At 44.1% G+C, this 16,184-nt stretch overlaps 1 protein-coding gene across 4 annotated transcripts in view; it reads left to right on the forward strand.

Moving 5' to 3' along the window:
- SPATA6L (spermatogenesis associated 6 like) overlaps window positions 1-16,184 on the forward strand; it is a 690,230-nt gene that overhangs the window by 290,312 nt on the left and 383,734 nt on the right. For all 4 annotated transcript variants that reach the window (XM_078677396.1, XM_078677397.1, XM_078677398.1 and 1 more), the window contains exon 6: window positions 5,252-5,329. In XM_078677396.1, the coding sequence (XP_078533522.1) occupies window positions 5,252-5,329 (78 nt within the window). The remainder of the gene's footprint in view (window positions 1-5,251; window positions 5,330-16,184) is intronic.

The following is a 16,184-nucleotide window of genomic DNA, read 5'->3' on the forward strand; positions in this document are numbered from 1 at the left end:
CTTCAAATTATTATAATTTTTTTCTTTCGTATATATGGAGTCTGTAAAGATCTATTGTCAATGGCGTTTCGACCTCTGGCAGCGTGAGGTCATCATCAGGATGGGGGTGAGCACCCGATATCTAGGTTTAAAACGTCTGCATAGGAATCAAGGGAGAGTGCATATGGGCACATTGAGTGACAGGCACACATAGACAAATTATGTTTTAATGTTCATCAGGGCAATCTATCATGGGGGCAGGTCAAGGGTAAGTCTATAAAATGGCGTTCCATTTGTCTTGTGTGTTCAGTCCATTGGATACTGACTGGCATTTGAAAATACATTTAAATTACAATCTGTTGAGCAGGTGTTGAGTGTCGCTCCCTCTGGGCTGGGGTTTGATGATCTCGATCACTTGCCACAAGAAATCGTTTTCAGTGTGGCCTTGTAGAAAAAAATGTTCCGTCAAAGAAGCCGTGGTGACTGCATCGGATTCTGCTTTTGTGTTGGAAAATCCTTGCTTTCTCTTTCAGGTTTGTTTGACCAATGTAGATCAAATCACAAGAGCCACAAATAAAGTAAATTATATTGCATAAGTTACAGTTTGAAAAGAAATTCAGATCTTGATGAATATTCCCATGGTGGAATAATTTCGTTTTTGTGGTCAAATTACACGCTATGCAGTTTCCACGTTTGTAATAACCCTGTACTGCTGGAAGGTTCAGTAGAGAGTGTAGGGTGTTGGTAATTTGTTTGGGTTTTTGTGTGCTAACAAGAAGGTCTCTGATGTTGCCTCCTCGTTTGAATGAGAACAAAGGTGGCTCTAACGATAGAGTTGTTGTGGGTAAAATGTTCTAGTGATTTCTAATACTCTTATTCAGTTTGTTGCTTATGGGTCAAAAGATGGAGACACAGGTGATTTTATTCAAAGATGTTTTGACTTTGGGTTGTAACAGTAATTCCTTGTGGGAATACCAGATACATTTTAGTTAACGTTTTCCAAGCCTTCTGTGGTATCATAAATCACAAGTGGCATGTGTTGTACCCCTAAACAAAAAATCTGACTCGGATCCTCATTTATACACGGTCATTTTCAGCCTCAACATTCTATGTCTATTTGTAAAGCTCAAATTCATCCCGAAGAGTTTCTTGGCACTGAATTCAAAATATTTATTCATTAATACAGGAAAAATATTCATTCAAAACACAAACCAATGGACTTTGTCACCTCTTTCTTATTGCAGTTATGCTTTTGTCTTGTTTGCACATCTGCCCCATAATCAGAGTAACACTTGGGAACATAGAGACTGGAATTGTATTACTTCTCTGTTCCCTGTTGGATGTTTTAAGAAGATTGTTTCTAAATTATATTGTATCCTTTTTCCACTTGGGAGATCGTCCCTTGCTGTCCAATACTCAAAATAAGGGAGTACATGCAAGGATGGACCAACTTGACTGATATAAACTAGTTACAAACTCCTGAATGAATCTGTATGAACTAATGATCACATGACCTGGTTCTGTTTTAGGTGAACTGGAGTCCATTGATTATTATATTAGCTAATTTCATTTTAACTCTTGATTTGCTACGATTATCAGTTGTCGGAATGAGGAACATTGTACATTTTCTTGAGTTTACTAGTATGTATGTGGACATCTCTCTACACTACATAGATACAAAAATGCCGAAGCACACAAAAGGCAGTCCATACTGTTTAAAAGGCAATGACCGTATTACTAATCACGAACAGTCCATTCCAAGTTCTCTTTTCTTTTTATTTTCCGATTTTCTTCTTCTTGGTGTAGTACAAAAACACTGACACAACGATAGTGAGCAATGTAGGCTCATTTCCTCTGGCATACAAATAATGCAACTTGGCTCTGGAAAGAGCGGAAAGGGGTAATCGCAGTTGCTGGCAACCCATGAGTTATCACGGCATATGACCGGTGCCCAGAGCAAAGTTGCATTATTTGTATGCCAGGGGAAATGAGCCTACATTGCTCACTATCGTTGTATATGGAAGGACCTCCTGGGCTCTGTGATCGTGCACTGGGCCAAGTTGTGTTATCTGCATGCTGGGTGAAACGAGACCGCAGTGTTTATTATTTGCTTATACGGAGAGACCTCCAGGGCTCTGTTGAACGCACACAGATTCTTTGTGAGCTCTTCGCATACGGAGCTCGTTATTCGTTGAAACCGCCGGCCTATTAAGTCCAGACCTGCAGGTCTGTCTTCCATATATTTTGTTTGGCCTTGAAAAAGTCCATAGGATGGAACACGTGTCGGCTGCCAGTGTTTGGAACTACACCAAGAAGAAGGAAATCAGAAAATAAAAAAAAGATAACTTGGAATGGGATGTTTGTGATGACTAATATGGTCATTGCCTTTTAAACAGTATGGTCTGCCTTTTGTGTGCCTCGGCATTTGCGTATCTATGTGTATCTCTAAAGAGAAGCCTCTAGAGTGTGTCTCCTCCAAGGTGGCAGGAGGATTATTGCCTGGAGAGCATCTCTGTAGAATTTTTCATACAATGATCCGGATGACCTTACAGATAGATGTGCATTCGATATCAGGCATTGCCATTGTGTGCGCATTTGTGTTAATCAGTCTCTCTACACTACCTCTGAATACATTCGACTAATTTACTCTATGAAGATTTATTTCATTATTAATTGCCCTATTTATGCCATAAAAGCATGCAGATTTCAGATTTTTTTGGGGAATTCCCATTTGCAGGTTTCTAGGAGTGCTTGTGAAAATCTGTTGTGAATTACTGTGATTGTGAAGGCCTTTCAGTTTTCCATAATGATCAAATGTGAACATGAATAATCCTTCACATTTGTGCAATTGCAATTTTTTTTTGGTTTGTCTTCTCCATGGGCAAAATATTTTCCTCAAAGTGGAGATCTTTTTCTTTAGAACCCCAGCAAATTACTTGGCGTTCTAAGCCCCTTCTCTCCCTTCAAAGGGATTTACTCCTGCTGTATTCAAGAGTACATTATTGACAGTTGCCAGGGTGGGGAATAGGTAGACCATGCTTTACATTCCAATAAATGATTGAGTTTGTGTGTGTTCTTCAACTCTCCTGCAATCCCTCCACTGGAACACCAACTGCGTGCTGTTGGAGTAGGATTTTCCCAAAAGCAATATTAATCCATTGCAGGATAATATTGTATGTGAGTCAATCAGTGTAAAAGTGCAAATTAACCATTTGTGAATTGCCTGCATGTTTAACTCAAATCATTTGTGCACGTACGTTGACTTTAAATATGCGAAAAAGCAGGGATGACTGTTTTTAGGTCTAGTTATTTATAGCTGTAGAGGTTGTGAGATCTCACATAAACATACAGCACACAGTGTACATAAAGGGACTGATTTGGGTAGGCCCGATCAGGCAGTGCCGAAATATGTATGATGTTCTTCACATTCTGGTATCAGCTCACAGCATTTTGCAGCTGTTTATATTTTGCATTTACTTACACCAAAGGGGAGAGAGAAACAAATTGAATCATCTCCTTGATCACAGCAGCTACTTCGCGCTCTTCTTCGATTGCATGTGTGCTTGGACACAGTCTCTCTCTCTCTCTCTCTCTCTCTCTCTCTCTCCCTCTCCCTCTCCCTCTCCCTCTCCCTCTCCCTCTCCCCCACTGCTTTTTCTCTTTCCCGGTGTGTGTGATCAGGTTGATGCTGTGGGTGTGCTTGCACACAGATGTTCGCATGTGCTTCTTACAGAGATGGCAGCAGCAGCAAGAAGCTGTCAGGCTCCCTGATTGTTAAAGTGAGTGACCAAGCAATGGGTGCTTTATTTCAATCTGCCTCTCTTAAATGAGAGGGCTCAATGTTTTCCACGGTCCCAAATAAGTGGGGTCTCAGAGAAGACCAGGTACTGGTAGGATATTGAATACTAAATGCAGGACTGAGCAGGGCCTCCTCAGACAGCTGATAAACGCTCAATGATCAAGCACAATTTGACATGGAGAGCACCAACAGGCTCCCTTGCTTAGACATGGTAGACATCCTGGTGATAGAGGCACCTCTTTGTATTTCCCAAAATTGCCATGGTGGCCGCTCCTCTGGGTTTTTCCCGAAGACAAGCACCCAGCCTCTTCAGCGTTGACCTCCCTGAAAAAACAGTTTTAGACTCTTTCAGAAGTAAGGGGAGGGGCGGAAGGGATGACGCCTCATGTATTCCGCTTTCATTTTAATACATGTTACTCAATGGCTCTTCTAGCAGGCAAGCCAACCTCCTTTGAGGCAATTGGGTAAATGCCAACCCTATTCTCCTTCTGTTTGCTGAAGGGACAGAAGGTCTTGCAAAACCGGTCTTGTGGAGAATACTCGTTCCCTAGTTTGCTTTGTGTTTATTAGTAAGCAATGAGTTGGGTATGTAAGCCTCCAGCTCGTTTTTTGTATGCAATACAGAAACCATCAACGTTTGCCTGTAGCAGGCTATGGTGATTCATAAAGAGCCTCCGCAGTCGTTGCAGAGGCTGCGGAGGTGTGGCGGAGGCTCTGTGGCCGTGGCAGGGTCTCCACGGTCGTGGTGGAATCTCTGCCCTGCAATTCTCATTGGAGAGATTCCTCCACGAGTGCGGGGCCTCCGCCACAACTGCAGAGCCTCCGCCACGACTGCGGAGGCTCTTTGTGAATCGGGCCCTGAGCATTCAATTACAGCACAGAGAGAGATCGGGACCTCCACTTTCATCATGTTGTCTCGTCTTACCCCAAATGTTCTAGGAACAAAAAGCATTCCGAATCCTGAAAGTGCCCAGCCACGTCCTCAGCAAAATATTTAAATAAAGTCATAATTTCACCCACAGTCCAAGCTCTCAGCTCAGGTTTATTTCCTTTGTCAGTGATTGGCAAAACCAATAAGTCTAGCTTTAATGTGCTACGACACAGGTATGCGTACATGCTGTTTGTGTGTCTTAGGATTCAAGGCCAGTCCTATTAGCTTTGCCAGTGTTGATTTACCACATATTAAAGCCAATCTATTAGCTTTGCCAGTGTTTGTTTACCACAGATTAAAGCCAGTCTATTAGCTTTACCAGTGTTTGTTTACCACAGATTAAAGCCAGTCCTATTATCTCTGCCAGTGTTTGCTTACCATAGATTATGATATGGGGATGGTATTGCAAAGTAGCTAGGGTAAATGTGTCATCATACTGTTGGTTTTAGATTTACTATGCTTGACATATTTTTGAAGTCGACTACCATTTACAGTGGATAACGGCCTCTTTCTTCTCACTGCACTTGTGTTTACTTTTTAAGGGCATTGCACCAAAGATAGAATTCTCTACACGAACAGCCATAAAAGAGTTTTCAGCTGATAAGAAGAAAAGGTCACGGGTAAGTACATTGCAATTAAAGAGAATGTATTATTATGATGCATTTTGTGATCTAAAACCACTTTGTAATTTAATTTTCTGTGCAGAGGCCAATTATTGCAGACGTTTTTTGTGTGACTCCGACCCTGTTCAAGCTTTCTTCTGTGCGTGGTACCCACTTTAGGTTCAGTTAAGCTAACGAGACTTGAAAATAAATGCGTTACGATTTGCTATAGAACACACTAAGAAATTTCAACCCACCCAACTTACAAACATCTTGAAAGTGGTCGTATGTTGAACAGTGAGCATTTGTTTACTGTTAGTTTCATTTTTATTCATTCTATTTTGGCTTGGTTATTCACTAAGCAAGCAATCCTTTTTACAGTACACTATTTTCTACAATCATAGAAAATTGATAAAAATACGTTCTTTGGGAGGTAAACTCCTACCCTACCTTTTCCCTTTGCAAGTTATTAGTTTCTCCATATGGTTTTCAAATGATAATTATAATTTGGCTTCTGACAACTTTCTGGAAGCAGAATTATTATCTTTTTTTTTTTAAATCTCTTTATTTTACATGTTCATACATTCAACAGACAGTACTACAACTGTTGCTCGCATAAATACCCAGCCATCGCTGTCAGAATCCTCCCATTCCCATACCATTGCATTAGTTTGAATCAGTACTGTTGCTCTTTCATGACATCTAATCTCCCCTATGGGGCCGGGAGTGAGGGACAACAAGGTACATTCACTACTTGGGCAGTTCTCCATTTCTAACCATAAGGGCACCCCCTGGGGATTGTAACATGCGCTGTTGCGTGTCTTCCCATAGATCAAGCCCAAAGTGTCGTCTGCACGGACCCCATATTTTGCTGAATTTTGTGGGGCAGTCCCTACTTAGTCATGTAGTGTGTTTAGTGGCCATTTAGAGGTCCATCCCTCTTGTCCATTCCTGAATTGTAGGATTCTCCACTACTCCCCATCGCCTGGCCACATCACTCTTGGCTACCGCCAGTCCTAGGGAGGTGAAAAGTAGTTGGGCAATACAAAATGCACAGAGAGGCAACATAGGAATTATAAAGCATAAATGCACAGCACATAAATCAATCCGGATTCTTCTGTGATTTCAAAGAGATGATCCTTTAATAGCTTCTTTGTGCCACAGATAGTATATAATGATGGATTAAAACAGCCAACGCGTTTCGCCCCACAAGGGGCTTCCTCAGGGCTGCAAACACAATATATGTATAATCACGTTTCATTTGTAACACTTATGAAAGAAAAACAACAGTGTTCAATATACAGACATAAAGTGACGCTCATGGTGTTACGCTTTAAATGATTGCTCATAGTGTAATAATCCCCCTATCAGAAAACTGCCTCCGTATAAAGCAGAAATCAAAAAAGAACCCAAATAGGGAGAAAAACAGAAAAGTGAGTACTACACCCAATGTGTTCCTAAAAGACTCAAGAAAGAAGAAAGCCCAACTTTAGCACCCATAGTTAGTCATTACCATATTATAATGGCCATGCATTACAAGCAAGGACAAAGATAGAATTATTATTGCCAAAGTTGCTGCTATAAGCCCAGCAAACTAGTTTAGGAGCAAGAACACCCCGGAAGTGTCTGCCACTTATGACCATAGAGACATTACTGTATCAGATCCTCACCAGATTCCACAACCCACAAATCTTTAAATCGATCACTGTTGTCCCAGGATCATAATGTATCAACACTAATATGAAAAACATATAGATACACTGTCAGTAATATGACCATATCCTCAATTAAAAGATAGCCAACCATGTACAGTTATGGTTAACTGTCAAACCATAAATACCTTTAAAAGAATATAAGGCATCAATCCATTCACTACGAATATCCTCAAAGAAACGCTTTTGAATGGTATCCCACTTTTGCGTGAAAGATTCACTGTCTCTGCAATATAATAACAACTCTAGTCACCACCATATCATCGTATACAAATAGAAACAAAAACTATATTCAGATGGAGCCGACACCACTTTACCTTGGTACACATCACTAGTGGTTCAATGTGCACAGTATATTCCAAAAATCCCGATAGTTTATTCAGGTCACTATGATAGGTGACTGCCCTAAAAGATAATACAAAAGATATTTAAAAAATTGTCCACACCGCAAGCACCAGTTTCAGACAAATGTTTAGACCAAAACAGAGTAAAAAATGTCTCTGATAATTATATTCATTGAATACCAGGTTTGAGTCACGCACACATCAGTATTATATGTAGCATGCTGGTTAAGTGATCAAACAGAGTCATGCTTTTAATAAAATCGTATATCACATCAGCCCAACCTCTGTTACACGTCCAGCTTATCTATAACAGAAGCCATATATATCATTTCTAATTAGCCACGAAAAACGGAGGACTCGTATTTAGATATACTCTGGAAAATAGTGTTAGTTAAGTCTTTCCCGATGGTGACCATATTCCTAACGCCCGTAATAAGACGGCCCAGCAATCATATGTTCCAACACATTTCCTGGGAAGGATAACATGCTCCAGAATGTGCACGATATTTCGTAATACAGAGTCTCAGCTGTTAGACAACATTATCGTTTCCCCAAGCTATTTCACAGTGCATCTCTGTATGTGATCAACAGCACATGTTCATTTATGTTTAGCAAACAAAGTAGTTGGGCTCCTGTTAATGTCTACCTCACCTGGAATTCTCGATATGGGCAAATCCATGTTCGACCGGCAGTGTCGTTTCCAATATTGTCCCCAATGTCTTAATTATGGCCTTCCAATATGGCTGTATCGCGGGACAGGCCTATATCTTGTGGAAAAAGTAACCTGTGACAGTTTTACAGGTGGGGCAGTATGGCGATTCTGATCTTCCCATCTTGTGTAATTTTTCTTTATCATTATACATTCTATCTAGCATCTTATACTGTACGTGGGGCAACCTTGCCTTGATAGCTGCCTCTCTGGGGTGCATTAGTGCCGCCTCCCAATCTATGTTTTCCAGGGGCCCGATATCCTTTTCCCACCTTCCTCACAATCCCCCCAATCTGTCCGGCATGTTATTGTTAATAGTTTTGTAGGTGAGAGAGACATGACCTCTTCCTGAAGTAATCTTCCCTCTAGTGGGGCATACTCCAGCAATTTCATGCACTGTATACCCTCTGCCCGCAAAGCATGGCACAGCTGCGCATATTTGATAAATTGGGATTTATGTAGGCCATATTCCTGACTAAGCATAGTCCAGGTTTTGAGTTCCCCTGGGTCCGTTACATCCGTTACGTGGAGATGCCCAAGCGGTCCCAGGTCTCGAACCCCTTTAGTTTGCATAGTTCCTTGAATCCTCCCCCTTCCCAGAGCGGTGTGGTCTTTGTAGCCCGGCTCGTCCAGCCTATAGTTTTCGTTGCTCTCGGCCATGCCTCTAAAGTAACTTGTGTTGTTGCCAGTAAGTTAGGGATTCCCTTCCCCCGTAAAGATAGTGTAGATGTGTATGCGGTGCCATTGATTCCTTCTCCAGGCGGAATGTTGGGTGGTCTCTGGCTCTATAACCATTCATTTATGGTAACGAGGAGGGAGGCCCAATAGTAGGCTTCTACATCTGGTAGCGCAATCCCCCCCATTTTAGGGGTTTCGCTGCAATGTTTTAAGCGCAATTCTGAGGTGACCTCCTTGTCATAGTAGGGATCTGAGTCCCCTTTCCAGCTTGGCAAATAATGAGGGCGTATAGCAATTGGGGTAAGGTGATCATTTGAAAGATGGACGCTCTTCCGAGCAGACAGAGGGAGAGGTCTTTCCAGCGTTCTGCGTCTTGTTTAAAGTTTTGTAGGACTTTTACAAGGTTTTTAGGCCTACATTTCTCTCTTTGTGGGGTTATAACGATTCCTAAGTATTGAAAGCCCTTCTGAACGACTTTCGCGGGCAACGGGCAGTATATCGGAGTGTTTTTAGGACAGTAGAGTGTGGACTTGTTCCAGTTTATTTTGTACCCGGAGTGCCATATTCTACTGTGGTATCGAATAGAGTAGGAATTACTGTATCCGGTTTGGGGACATATAGGAGAATGTCGTCAGCATAAAGGGAAATCTTTTCCTCCTCTTCGTCAGTAGGAACCGTTTGGAATCCCAGGATTTCCAGGTGGCCTCAGATACTACAGGTGAGGGATTCAAGTGTAAGTACGAAGAGAAGTAGTGAGATGGGACATCCCTGTCTCGTTCACCGTAAGATGGGCAATGTTGCTGATCGTACTCTGTTTACTCTCGCCGTGGCTTTGGGTTGATTGTAGTGGAGTGCTACCCAACTACAGAAATTTGGACTTATCCCAAATTTGGCCGGAGAACGTTCTAGAAAAGGCCACTGTACCATGTCAAACGCTTTTGCTGAGTCTAGTGATAGGAATATGTGGGGTGTGTCATGGTCATTTACCTTCATTAACCAATTACGTGTCCTTTAGAGGTTCAGTCGGGTGGCTTGACCCAGCATGAAACCCGATTAATCGTCATGGACTAGTGATGTGATGTGCTTGAGGAGGAGTGTTGCTAGGATTGTGGCCAGCATCTTCACTTCGGTGTTTAATATTGAGATAGGTCTGTATGAGCCACATTGGTCATGGGGTTTGCCTTCCTATAGTTGCCAATCTGAGATCTGGGGGTGGGATGCCTTCCTCATGTGCCTCTGTGAAGAGCTGGTGCACATGGGGGTCTATAAGGTCAATTCAGAGCTTATGGAGTTCGGACGGTAACCCATTAGGGTCGGGGTGTCTACCTCGGATGCAGTTTCACCACTGCCTCTTGAATTTCTGTCAAAGTCAAGTCAGACTTCTGTTCTTGTGTCCCCCCCCCTGCACCCCCCATGTTGGGGTCTGGACTGACCCTAGGTATTCTTCTATCTTTGTGTTGGATCTTAGGTAGTGGGCTGTGTAAAAGTGCCGATAGTAGTCAGCAAATGCGAGAGCCACGCTAATGTCAGTGGTTTGAGCATACCCTGGCTTTCTCTTACCTATCTACAATTTCTCCCACCCATCTAGCTTGCATCTCTTTCTAACTTATCCCGGCCAGTAATTTCCCTTGTCTCCCACTTTGTAGAGGTGATAGAGTATGTCCAGGCTTTGTTTTCTGGCGTAGTCCATGGCTATATCCCTGTATTCCTGTCTCAAAGTGTTCAGTTTACGGGTTAGCGTGGAGTCATTCCCTTAAATTTGCTTGTTTCTCAAGCTCTAATATCTTGTGTTACATGTCTTCTAAACGTTTACTCCTCTTTTACTTTTCCCAGGCGATACTGCTTTGGGCTCAGGCCTGCAGCACCGACTTGTATGCCTCCCACGCTATCACCCCGAAGAGACTGTGCTCGCATTTTCTTGGAAATATATTTCTGTGTCCGTCCGAATGCCTCCCAACACTTTACTGACCTGTAGTTCCCAGGCGTTAAGACGCAATCCCTTATCCCCGCCCGGGCCTCTCACTCATTTGTAAAAGAAGTGGGGAGTGGTCAGAAAGACCCCTCACGGCGTATTAAGCCTGCCCAATCTCATTTAGTACGACCCTGGGAATAAAGACGTAGTCTAATCTGGAGTATGCGTTGTGTGCTCCAGAGTGGTAGGACAGTTGTTTTGTCTGTGGATATATGTGGCGTCACGTATCCACCAAACCCATGGTGCTTGCGAACCTCGACAGGGGTGTGGATTTGGTAGGTCCCCACCCCGATCGGTCTACTGTGGGATCCACTATGTCATTAAAATCCCCCCTCCCCACTATATGAAGGGTAGAGGGCGACTCAAGCAGAATGTCTACAACTTTGCTCCTGGTCGTTGCTTGGAGTCTGGCCAGTGCATATACGCATATTAAGGTTACCTCTTTTATTTCCCATTGTCCAGTCACTCCCACATATCTGCCCATAGGGTCCTGCCAAAGGTGTGTTGTTTGGAAAGGAATGGCTTTCTTGATCAATATGGCTACTCCTATCGATCCTGTGGTGTATCCCGCACGTGCCAACACCATATATGCATATCAAGGTTACCTCCTTTATTTCCCATTGTCCAGTCACTCCCACATATTTGCCCATAGGGTCCTGCCAAAGGTGTGTAGTTTGGAAAGGAATGGCTTTCTTGATCAATATGGCAACTCCTATCGACCCTGTGGTGTATCTCGCATGTGCCAACACTGTATATGCATCCCGGATGAGAAATCTATATTGTGTGCCTTTAAGGTGTATTTCCTTGAGCATCGCTATATCCGGGTGGAGCCTTTTGATGAGTTGCATCACCATCCCCTTTTGATTTTACCTCCCTGCCCGTTAACATTTCAGTACCGTAAAGTCTGGGTGGTGGACTAGTGTATGTCTGGTTCTATGATACATTTGTGTTTCCTCCTCAGGGAAGGTTAGCAACTTCTCACGGAATTGGGTATCCAATGGGGGTTCTATTTTCTGGTAGCCTGTGCGACTCCTGAACTATAAAGTAAACAACTTAATCATAACTGAATTTCAGCCCAATAACCCCCCTCCCTCAATCCCCCCTCAGCATCACGCCTCCCCATCTGCAGAAGCGGCTATCAGCCAGAGAAGGCTGGGTGGTCTGTCGTCTACCCCCACAACTAAGCCCAGTATTTTAAACCCCCAACTCTTATATCATTTGAGTCAATTACCTATGCTAATCAAATGTAAAAATACTTGTTGCCTTCGTGGGGCACATTTTGGTTCATAGTTACCGTCCTGTCTGAGTTCAAGTGCCAGTTCCCAGATCTGTCGGGTTCGAGTCTGGCGGTATGTTTTTTTTTTTTTAAACCTTTATTTATTAATTTTTCGTCATTGAACAGCACTGAGAAGAGCCAACCACACAATACACATTTGTACACATCTTAAACATTTGGACATCATATAGGCATCAAAGCACGGGTCAGCGGGCAGTTCGGGCAGAGAATTGTGGCATAAGGGAGTGCATGCAGAACATTGGGGCAAGTAATACATAGCAATAAGCAGTCATTTGTAGTTGGAGCTGCATTGAGCATTGGCAGTGGCAACCAGCAGCAACCAATAAGGAATAATCTCCCGATGGAATTGCAAGAAATCAAACGTATACGATGTTATTGCATAAAAAGAAACATGCATCATATACAGAACCTAAAGCAGCTGTTGACCTCAGCTATGGGCCGGGAAGGGCCATTCCCTTCCTGCGGTCTATTCACCTTTGGCATCAAGTATTAGTGTGTGTCAGTGTGCCTCTCTAGATGTGACTCATGAGGGTCTCATCTAACTTACAGGTATAGCTATATATCTCAACTGTCGACTTCTGAATCTGTAGCTGCAGCCGCGGTTCGTAACAGATAAAGGAGTCTGGCGGTATGTTTTTCTCCATCTGTAACTCGCTATCTTCAATTCTCTCCAGGGTCAGTATTTCAGCCGCCAGTGGGTCCCAAGAGTCTGTATGTGCGTCTGGGGATTTGGCCCACTGTATGGCCTTAGTTCCCGATTTGGGCTGTGCGCCTTCCTCTTGAGCAAGGCGTCTTTTGTCTTGTGTGGCCTTCCTGAGGGTGTAAGGTGTTCCTCCTTCTATCCGTCTTGTCCGGCTTTTGGTCTTGTGTTTCTTTCGGCGTGGTTTCAGGTGCCTCTCTTCCATATTCTGGTCCTTCTGTTTGTATATTGTCGGTTCTCTCGTGGGCCAGAGGGTTAGTCTCTCTTCTACCCAGACCTCTTCTGGGTTTTGAAAAAAAATATGATTATCCCAGATAAATCACCTTTAGTTTTACTGGAAAAAGAAGCATATATTGAATATGAAAGGCCCTGAGTTCGGCCATAACTGCATCAAATGTTCGACGCTGTCTTTGCAGTTTGCAACTGTCGGCTGGGAAGGTCATGATCTTTGAGTTTTCATATCTGACCTCACCTTTGTGACGCACTTTGCGTATGATCATGTCTTTGTCAATAAAATTAAGTAGCTTCGCAATGATCAGTCTTGGAGCCTCTCCAGGGGGAGGTTTTGCGCTAAGTGCACGGTATGGCTCTATTACGAAACAGGTGGAGAAGTTTTCTGCTGGGATGATGTCTCTGAGCCAGGTAGCTAGGCATACTGGTGTATTGGTCTCCTCTGTCCTTTCCGGAAAGCCAGCGAAGGTGAGATTATTTCTCCTGGCCCTATTTTCTGCATCATAAATTCGCCACAGTATGTCCATGATAGTGCAAGGCATTTCCTTCATCCCTTTCTTGAGGTCTTTCACTGTGTCTTCCACTTCTGAGACTCAGGTCTCTACCTCTGTCACTCTTTCAGACACCTTGCGCAAGTCTTGACGGAGGAGTGTCACTTCGGGGCAGACCTCTATGATCTTACACTCTAGGGCTTTTCTGGAACTTTGAATCGCTTGAAGGAGTATGGTAATGCCTGATGGAGGTTGTGTACTCAACCGGTTCTGCCTGTGTTGTCAGTATTTTTGTGTAACGGTCCATTTTCCTTTGCATTGGGTGTTTGGGATCTTTATCCTTGGCCATCATCTTGGGTGATTGCCCCCGTCTTTTGCCCCCCAGGTGAAGTGGCACAGGACTCAGTATTAGCCGTTTTTTCCAGGCCCTACAGGGCTAGAGTGCAACAAGGATCACAGGGCCTCATCTTTCTGTGGTCTGTAGTTGCAGGGGGAGGGGTACGGGTTCAGGTTCTCCTATCCTGGGACATTTTTTCAGGTATTTTTGTCTCGTGGGGCAGGCTGGTGTTATGCTTATTAGAGGCCTGTGATGCCTTGCTGCCTCTTCGATCCCGGCCAGTTCTTGTCACTTCCCAAAGACCCAGCCCAGTTACTCTATCAGGGCCTGCCTGTCTCTTTCTTTGGTGTCAGGTTCCCACCTGTCCCCTTCCACCTTGTTGCCGCAGTTTACAGCTTGTGTTTTGCTAGTGGCGACTTATGTGGCGTACCGCTGCAGACTTCTGCCTCTTTCCTTTTGCACTTCTAATGGTCTCTTGTCTCCGGGTCTCTACAGCGGATGATGCTGTGATGCAGTTATCAGTTTTTTTCTCCCTGTTCCTGGCTTGGTTCTGCTCTCTTTCTTCCTCCCTTTGGGGCCTCCGTTTAGGGTCTAATGCCCGGGCCTCTTCAGAACCACGCTAGTGGGCAGCGGGTGGGAGGGACAGAGATGTCCCGGCTTTGAGCCTCCTCCGCAGCCCATATCTGCAGCAGGACCCACTGGGGGCTGATTGGTCTCCCCACCGGCTCGCGGTCTCCTCCCCTGTGTCCAAAGTCTCTTGTTCTTACCTTGGATAGACACCACTCAGCCGACTCGGGGGCCCGCGCATCCCAGCCTTCTTGTCTCTGACTCTCCGTCTTCCATTTTTCTGGTTCGGACTGTCCCGGGTTGAGCCATGCCCAGATCTCTTTGGTCTGATGTCGGCCCACTCTCTTGTGATCTCTGGTGAACGGGAGAGCTTCAAGCATGTCGGGCCACCATTTTGGATGTTGGCTCCTGGTGTGCTTGCCCGATTTCCATTTACGTCTTCATTGATTCAGCTGCTTTTCTTTTCTCCGATTTAAGTGGAAGCGTTTCCGCCACTCAGGGGGATCGTTTGTGGCACTTGATGCATCGAGCTGCAGGATTATGCACGGATGAAATGCTACTGTGGGAGCTCACTGGATCTGCTTCTTACTCGGCCATCAGTCAGGCCACTCATCCCTTCTGGAAGCAGAATTATGCAGTATATGGAGACTGGTGTTCTCTGTTAGAATATCTATTGCTATGACTGAGTATTGTGGTGCAGCGTAAGGTCATCTTTAACTACACTTTAAAAGTTAATACATTTGAATATATAATGAAATATGGGATGTAAAATGCACCATCGTTCCAAATGTTCTTGGGGGGAGTAACCCCTCCCCCTTTCTTGGGTGGGGGAAAAACACCCCCAGCCCCTCTCACAAGGGTCAGGCTCGCTCGCAGTGCTTGCTCGCTACGCACCGTATGGGGCTGATCTTGCAAAATTTGCCAGGGCTGCTTTGAGTTCCCTGTCCGGTCCTGTCCAGTGCCACCATTATACACAGAGAGGTCACTATAATACCAAGAAGTGCCACAATGTACCACGGTCTGCATTTTATTTTTGTTCTCTGTACGAATGTCTGTGGGTACGACTGGATATCCCGGTGCACTGTAGGGTTATCATTTGCTATGTTTTAAAATACATTTGAATATATAATGAAAAATGTGTTGAAAAATGCACAATTTTTGCAATTTCCCCCCCCCCACATTTTTCTGAGGCGAATCACCCCATAACCCACTTTCAGGGTCAGGCTAGCTTGCTATGCATGTTCTCAACGCACCGTACGGGGCTGGTCTGACAACATTTGCGAGGGCTGCTTTGAGTTTCCAGTCCAGCCCTGGCCACCACCACCATTATACCAAGGAGAGGTCACTATAATACCAAGAAGACTCACAAAGTACCACGACTAGATGCCCCACGCCTGGATCACAATATTCCCAAAAATAATAATAATGGTAACATATTTATATATATTTCTAAATTGCATACTTCTGCTATTTTTAAGTGCTCTAAATAAGAAACAGTACTATAAGCCAGTTTATCGTACTCAATGTATCCACTTCAGAAGCAGGATCTGGCTTGGCTGGATTCAAGGTCATACCTCTTGAACATCACATTTGTAAGCAGTGACCTTTCAGCTCCCAAAGCCGTTTTCCCTTCACCCTTGTGATAGAGATAGCAGCCACTATGTCTGGGACGGCCACCATCATTATGCAAAAACTACTTCTGTCTTGCCAGGACATCTTTACAGAGTGCCAAGACAGCTTCCAAAATGTCAAGAGTGCCCACAGTATGCCACGGTAACCATTATGCCACTGCTAAGGCTGGTTACAGTATGCCTGGAACACCACACTCACTACTC

The sequence above is a fragment of the Lissotriton helveticus genome, chromosome 2_1, assembly GCF_964261635.1.
Source record: "Lissotriton helveticus chromosome 2_1, aLisHel1.1, whole genome shotgun sequence".
NCBI lineage: Eukaryota > Metazoa > Chordata > Amphibia > Caudata > Salamandridae > Lissotriton > Lissotriton helveticus.